The following is an 8,041-nucleotide window of genomic DNA, read 5'->3' as shown; positions in this document are numbered from 1 at the left end:
GCTACTTCTAAGAATGAAGAAGTCCTGTGGAACCACTCACAAATCTTTAATAAAAATTATTAAAAATACAAACAAGCAAACAATTTGTGTTTGATTTGCAGCTTTTAAATAAAAATGCATCTGATCTCTTCAATCTCTTGCTTCTTATGTAATTCTGCTCTTGGCAAGTAACTTATTTCAGCCTTTTAGTATGATAGGGCCGGGCGGACAGGTTTGGCAGGACGTTTCTCTCTCTCCAGGCATCATATATCATGAAAAGATAGATGTCATAATGAGACAGGAGGGCATTGAAAGACACTTTTCTTTGGAGTACATCATCATCAGCGTCGTCATCATTTTATTTGGATGCCGCCTTTCCACAGTTAAAACAATGTTCAAGGCGGCTTACGATATGAAAAGATACATAATTATAATAGCAAAGTAGTTATTAAAAAAAGAAAACACATTAAAAACTACATAATGTGATAAGAATTTTAGGGTCTTAGATATATATAAAATGTTCATAAATGTACCAACAAAGCACATACATAGATCAGCACAGGAAGACCGACCTGAAACCATTTTTGATTCCCAAACTGACCAAATGTTTCCTCTGCAAGGAGGGGGTCAGGGAGCCTTCCCATTGTCCCAGGAATTGAGTAATCAGCATTTTAATGGGTGACAGACTATCAGATAACCTGGCAGACAGGAAAAACAACATTCAAATTTCTGTTTTAGACCTTTTCTGTGATGTAGGTATGTGGAGAGTGGTCTTGAGCTACACCCCTCCTGTGATACATGTATGATGTTTCTGGGGGTGGTCTTGGACTCCAGGGCAGGGAATTTAAAATGTCTATATAAGGGCGGGCACACCTTTGTTCTGGGTTCCTCCTCCTCTCCTGCGGGTGAGGGGAGCACCCTGTTGCAACAGATCAATAAAGATCAGGCTGCTTTGCTTCTCAATATTCTCTGGTTGGCTTCTGTTATTTTCTCCTAACAATAGGGAACCTACGTAAGGACTCTATATGGGCTCTTGGATACCCCATAAGGGCAGATTTTGTTTACAACAATAACCACATAAAAACTACAGTACTAATGCTTCTGCAGATTCTCCCCAAGGCCAGATAAGCGACCAGGCGACATTCCATCAACTGAGCAAGTTGATTGGTTGACATTATTTATCTTGCATTTGGTAATTCGAAACGCTTCTCAGCCAACACTTTCTAGCCTCCGCCCACAAATATTTCCAGCCGGAACACGCAAGGGAGACTCCCTTTGAAAGGGGCGGAGGAAGAATAAGACAACGCCGCTTTCCAGGAGTGGGGGAGACCCCCGCGCAACGAGCGAGGCTCCCCTTCCCCTCCGTTTCCACGGAAACAGCCGCCGCCCTCTGACCCCGGCGGTCACGTGGCGCCTGTCATGGCGGCCTCCTGGGCCGCGAAGGGCGGCGCTGGCGTCTCCCGGTGCCCGGGGCGCCGTCGGGTCCTGGCGGCGGCGGCCGGCCGGCTCCTGCCCCGGGGCTTCCGCACTGCAGGTGGGCGAGGAGAGAGCGGGTCTCCCCTCTCCTCAAGGGTCAGGGAAAGACTGCCGGGATGGGGGGGGGGAGGCTGGTTGCTCTTTCTTCCCTCCCCTCCCCCTTCCCTGTAAGCTGCCGTGAGTCCCCGTCGGGGATAAGGCGGTGTGTCAATAAATGTACAACAACAACAACAACAACGCAACTTGGTCACGAAACGAGAGGCGCCTGGGGATTCATCGGCGGTGTTTTTGTTCCAGCAGGATCCCTCTCCCCCTGTTGTGTAACCAACAGCTCAGATTGTTCTTCCTAAGAAGTTCGATCTGGCGACCCAAACAAACTCGCTCCGAATTGGAGGAATTCAGAGGATCACTCCCTCCCTTCCCCCAACCTGGTGCCCTCCAGAAGTTTGGGGGCTCTAGTCCATGCTTTAGTGTTACGCATGACGTGCCTTGTTGCTTTAAGCTACATAATAAATAATAATAATTTTTTATTTATACTTCACCCTCCCTGGCCAGGGCTGGGCTCAGGGCGGCTAACACCAACATATGTACCCTGCCTTGAGATTGAATAGTAAAAGGCAAGGCTCTAAATGCATATAAATAAATAAAATGCTGTGTGTTTTTCCCCCCAGTGACCTTTCAAGCAGAAGAGGAGAACTCTGCTGCAGAAGTGTGAGTAGCACAAAATGTAGTTGGGAGTGGGTTGGGTTAAACTAATATTGGATCTTCTTTGGGCGGTTGACATATTTTGTGCTTTTGATAGCATCATCTCAATGAGAATTCGTGGTTTGAAATATTGCTTGTTAATTGTAAGTAGCGTACATAGTTAGGCTAGGTGGTTGCAAGAGTCCTAGCAGCCTAATTTCTGCAGTGGTGTGTCCAGGGGGCAGCTTCACAAATACTTGTGTGTGTTAACCAGAAATACAGGAAGCAAAACACACTAGGTACAATTGTTTGCTTAGTTCACAGTGCAACTCTTACTGGGGTGGTGGCTCATCCTATGCTGGTCTTGCAGTTACCACTTGCTACTTGTATCATGCATTGGCAGGACCAGAATCCGAGGCCAGGGAGAAGAGTTGGTGGAAGAAGATTGGAAGAAATTTAAAGACTATTTGCTGAAATACTGTAAAATTAATGAATGCTAAAATGATGTTGGATTGAAATTAAGTGGCATTAGTAAAAAGGCTAACAAGAATATGTAAAAATGGATTGATAATGGATGAAAATATATAGTTATAATATGTTAAGATATAGAGTTAAGATAAATGAAAGAGGGTAAGGATTTGCTGAACTGACTATGTGAACGGGAATACAAAAAAGGGAGGTGTGAGGAGGTCATGGAAACAAGCAAATGAGCTTAAAGATATGGAGAAAAAAGGATTTGTTTTTAACTTTTTTTATTTAATTTTTTTCTCTTGTTTTTGTATTTTGTATTTTCTTTTTTTTCTCTATGCATTTTTTGTATTTTTTTGTATTTTTCTTCTTTCTTTTTCTTCTCTTGTTTTCTTTTTACTTTGTAAATTCCTGCTTTTTGTAAAACTCTAGTAAATATTTTATAAAAAAACAACAACAGATGTACATCTGTCTCCCTTCACAGCTGCTATGTTGATACACACCAGTTCTAAACTTTGAACACTGAAAACTCAGTTGGCTAGAGGAGCTTTTTGCTCTGTTGAGTCTTCAGCGCTTCCTGTTTGTTTCTTTTTAACATTACTAGGGACTGGCTTACCAATTCCGCCTACCTGCTGCATCCCACCCCACACCCCCTTTGCCAACCTCCTTCTGCACCTTGCCCAACCCTGCCCCCATCCACCCCCTCAAAGTCCCCAGTCGCCATGCTCCCCACATTGCTTTCTCTCCTTTGCCTGCTGCTGCTGGTGGTGGTGGTGAAGAGGGGAATGAAGAGGAGAAAGTCATTGTCCCACCGCCACTGACAGAATGCAGGCTTCCTTCTACTGGCAATGTATCACAGCAGCAGGGGAAGAACAAAAGGGAGAAAGACTTTCCCCTCCTATTTCTGCCAGCTGTGGGGCCACCCACTCCTTCCTCCAACCTACTCAGGTTCTAGGCTTTCCTTGTCCTGTTGGGCATGCACGCACCCTTGTATTTTTATTTTATTTATACCCCACCCATCTGGCTGGGTTGCCCCAGCCACTTTGGGCAGCTTCCAACACTAATACTACTACTACTACTACTAATAATAATAATAATAAACATTAATAGTAACAATCAGATCCTATATAAAAAGCCACAACAACAATGCCAGCATGACAACAGATGAGTGAAAATATAGTATAGAAGGATGAGAATATTTGGAATTCCAAACCTATGTCAGCTGTTAGATGTTGCTTGGTAATCTGTGCCTTTATGCAGAAACACAGGAGACTTTCAACTATACTTGTAGCTTTTCAGCACCTGACAATTATGGGAGGGTCATTGATTGAAGATGTGCCTATGCTTTTTATCCTGTCTCAGAGTGAATGTGGTGTTTATAGACCGGTCTGGGCAAAGGATCCCAGTGCAAGGCAGAATTGGGGATGATGTGCTGCGCTTGGCTCAGAAACATGGCATTGAGCTAGAAGGTAAGTCTTCAGTGCCCTCCTCTATCCGGCTAGCAGTCCAGTCTAGCATCCTCAATCCAATAGTGGCTAGCCAGATGCCATTGGGGAGTCCAAATATAGCCTCTCCTGCATGCTTTGTTATCTGATATGTACTGTCTCTGCACATGGAGGTAGTATTTAGCCATTTTGGCTAATGGTATGCACAATAATGTGCAAGTATGCTTTTTTGGTAGTGCCCCAGCACTGTAAAAACCCTTCCTATTGACTTGCAACTCATCCCATCTGTTTAGAAAAGTTCAATTGAGATTGTAAATAACTTGGGTGTTACAGAGCAGCTTCTTAATTATTCTGTGTGCTTGCCAATGTGGCTATTGTATAATGACTTGCTCCTGTCTGTTGCTTTATGAGGGCAAAGCCCTAAAAATACTTAGCCAATGTTACTTATTTCACTTTGTGTGGCAATGGGTGCTTTTTCAAGTAACCTGGCCATAGTATCAAGTTCTAGTATTATAATGGAAGGAGTGAAACTCAACCCTTCCTCCACACTGTTCATCAATGTATAAATATTACACTCTCCCTCCCCCCTATATCTCCCCTTGTTGTATGGGGGAGGGAACTACCGTATTTTTCGCTCTATAAGACGCACCCGACCATAAGACACACCTAGTTTTTAGAGGAGGAAAACAAGAAACAAGAAAGCAACGCAAAGCCTCTTGAGTGAAGAGGCAAGAGCGCTCCCACTGCGCTCAAGAGGCTTTGCATGGCTATCCCTGAAGCCAGGAGAGCAAGAGGGATCACTGCACAGCGATAGCTGCGTAGCCTGCATTTGCTCCATAAGACGCACACATATTTCCCCTTACTTTTCAGGAGGGGAAAAGTGCGTCTTATAGAGCGAAAAATACGGTAAGTCCCAACAGCTCTGGTATTTCCTCATATTAAAGGTGCCACAACTCCTTGATCATTTTGGTTGCCCTTTTCTAGTTTTATGATACACTTTTTGAGAGGCCAGGTGATTGGAATAGTGCACAGCCTGCATAGTGCCTTCTCTTGACTTGGCAGCAAAATCTCTCTCATTGTCTTTGCCTCTTATCTGCACAGGTGCCTGTGAAGCTTCCCTAGCCTGTTCCACTTGTCATGTCTATGTGAGCCATGATGTTGTAGACAAGCTCCCCCAGCCTGATGAACGGTAAGGACCACCTTACGACCATAGAATTGTAGAGTTGGAAGAGACCCTGAGGGTCATCTAGTCCAACCTCCTGCAATGCAGGAATCTTTTGCCCAATGTGGAGCTCAAACCCATGACCTCAAGATTAAGAGCCTCATGCTCTACCAACTGAGCCATCCCTGGACACTCTCCTTGTAGCAGAAGTGGCCCTTCTTAGCTCCCTGCTGATGGCATTCCACAACTTCCTCAGCAATGGCTGGGAGGGCCCTGCTGTCCAAGCCTGAAGAAACTGGCAGGTTTCTGGTGCAAAAAAAAAAGGAGGCAGTGCCCTAGAGACAGAGAGAGACCTCTAGTGGGGTAGGAGAGCTGAACATAATGCCAAAAATTTTCACATCGGGTAAACAATTCTGGGTTTCAGATAGTACATGGATAGAAGAGTCTAAAAAGCTTGGGACACAAATTTTCATGGCCCTCTAGTGACTATGGTGGCTCATTTACAAGAAGTAATGAAAGGAAGACCTTTCATTGCCTACAGACAGCCACCCAATCTTAAACAACTTCTCACTCACAATAATACAACAACCAGACTTAACATGGACACTGGTACCAGAGCCTGCAGTAAACCCAGAGGCCAACTTTGCTGCCACATACACCTGGACAACACCATTACTGGCCCCAACAACATCAAACACACCATCTCAGGACTATTTAATTGCTCATCTTCTAACATTGTGTATGCCATCAAATGTCAACAGTGGCCTTCAGCTCTCTATATTGGACAAACAGGCCAAACCCCAAGCCAAAGGATAAATGGACATAAATCTGATATCAGGAATCACAAGACAGAGAAACTAGTAGAACACTTCAATCTCCCAGGACATTCTAAACAAGATCTCAAAGTAGCTTATTACAAAAGTAGCCTTATTACAAAAGAATTTCAGAAATAGATTGGAAAGAGAAGTTGCAGAATTGCAACTTATTACCAAACTTTAAACCATGGAGAGACCTGGTCTGAATAGAGACATTGGATTCTTATCTCATTATACACAATAAAGCTATTTTTCGCCATCTCATCTCTTGCTTTTTCCTGTTAAGACCAACTGCAGCCATTAACAGTCATCAATAGGTTTACCACACCTATCAGCCAATCACCCATTCCTACCACCCTTCTTAGTAATACCCCTCCCCCCCTCACTATATATAAGGGTCTGGTGACTTCTGTTTCAGTGTATCTGAAGAAGTGTGCATGCACATGAAAGCTCATACCAATAACAAACTTAGTTTGTCTCTAAGGTGCTACTGGAAGGAATTCGTTTTTATTTTGTTTTGACTACGGCAGAACAACATGGCTACCTACCTGTAACAAGAAGTCATGTAGTTAGTGTTACCTCTGGAAGCGTATACTTGATTCTGACCAAACTAAGCCCCCTAGAACACAATATATACATCAGGCTGTATATTGATCAGAGGGGGAGAATGGGGATCGTTTAGTCTGCCAAGTTGCACTGCTTGCACTGACGTGAACATTCCCCATAGTGTAGTGTTGAATTTCATCTAGTGACTTGATTCTTGTTTTTTGTTTAAAATGTGTTAAGATGAGCTATAATGTGGACTTGCTTGGTATTTTAGCACTGGTCATACCAACTCTTCTTCATCTTCTTATCCACCTTGGGGGTTATGGGCTGGAAGTCACTCTTCTTGTCTTCTTGTAGGGAGGAAGATATGTTAGACATGGCACCACTGCTTCAGGAGAACTCTCGCCTTGGCTGCCAGATTATCCTCGACAAAGGATTGGAAGGAGCAGAGTTCACCCTCCCCAAGATCACTAGGAACTTTTATGTGGACGGGCATGTCCCCAAACCCCACTGAGTGCCATGGAGCGAAAGGCTGGACCAATCTCCAAAGTGAGCCTGATCTCTTAAGCAACCGCCAGAGAGCAAGACAGCGATGCGGTCAAAGCACGCATGATGCTTTAAAAAAAATAAAATTGTGTTCTATGAACAAAAGACTGATGCAAAGAAAAGAAATGTGTATCTTCCAGAGAGCATTCTGAGTAAGGCCAGAGCTTTCTGCCTCTCTGAGCCTCCCTTAAGCTATTGCTTAACTGCATTCATGGCTTGAGAAGGATGTTGGGAGATGTACCTCACCCAACCTAGAAGCACTTTCCCAAGTCCTGTGGGAAATGTTTCAAGGGGAGAAGAGGCTCCTGCACATTAGCACCACTATTTTAAGGTGGACACAGCAAGTACTGGCTTCATGGAAGGAAAGGGAGGGATGAGAGGAGTGGCTTACCCTCCATAAACACTTTGGTTGTGTTCTCTCTGTTTCTGTGTTTTCTCTTGCTGCGCAAGCAAGTGCATTAATTTTCATCGGGGACTTCTTGTCTCTCACTTGCCATTTGACTGCTGAGAAGATCGGTCGGCAACATCATTCATAGCACCAAATAAGCTGAGAGGAGGAAGGCACTTGCCCCACACCTCCTCTGGTTTTTATCAGTAAAAAAATAAAAGCAGCCTATTACTGTTGTTATTGCATTTGTGTACAAATTGCATTGCGACATTCAGTTTACATTATACTTTTATTATATACAGAGTTGTGTTTGACTGGAATACCATACAGGCAAGAACAATCCATCTACTCTTCAATAATATCTTCACATTAAAATTCATTTAAATAACCCCTCCCTCTTGTATTCCAACTAGAGCCAGTGTGGTGTAGTGGTTAAGAGCAATAGCCTCGTAATCTGGGGAACCGGGTTCGCGTCTCCGCTCCTCCACATGCAGCTGCTGGGTGACCTTGGGCCAGTCACACTTCTTTGAAG

General features: G+C 44.1%; 1 protein-coding gene across 1 annotated transcript; it reads left to right on the top strand.

Annotated features, from left to right (window-relative positions):
* The first annotated feature begins 1,380 nt into the window (after nt 1-1,380).
* Nucleotides 1,381-7,745, top strand: FDX2 (ferredoxin 2). The gene is made up of 5 exons (XM_083594224.1): nt 1,381-1,513; nt 2,127-2,166; nt 3,970-4,076; nt 5,154-5,241; nt 6,933-7,745. The coding sequence occupies exons 1-5, from the start codon at nt 1,399-1,401 to the stop codon at nt 7,087-7,089; spliced, it is 507 nt and encodes a 168-aa protein (XP_083450350.1). The 5' UTR covers nt 1,381-1,398; the 3' UTR covers nt 7,090-7,745.
* Nucleotides 7,746-8,041: the final 296 nt, after the last annotated feature.

This window comes from Podarcis filfolensis (genome assembly GCF_964270895.1).
Source record: "Podarcis filfolensis genome assembly, chromosome: 17".
NCBI classification, from domain to species: domain Eukaryota; kingdom Metazoa; phylum Chordata; class Lepidosauria; order Squamata; family Lacertidae; genus Podarcis; species Podarcis filfolensis.
This window is presented reverse-complemented; position numbering and strand designations above follow the sequence as displayed.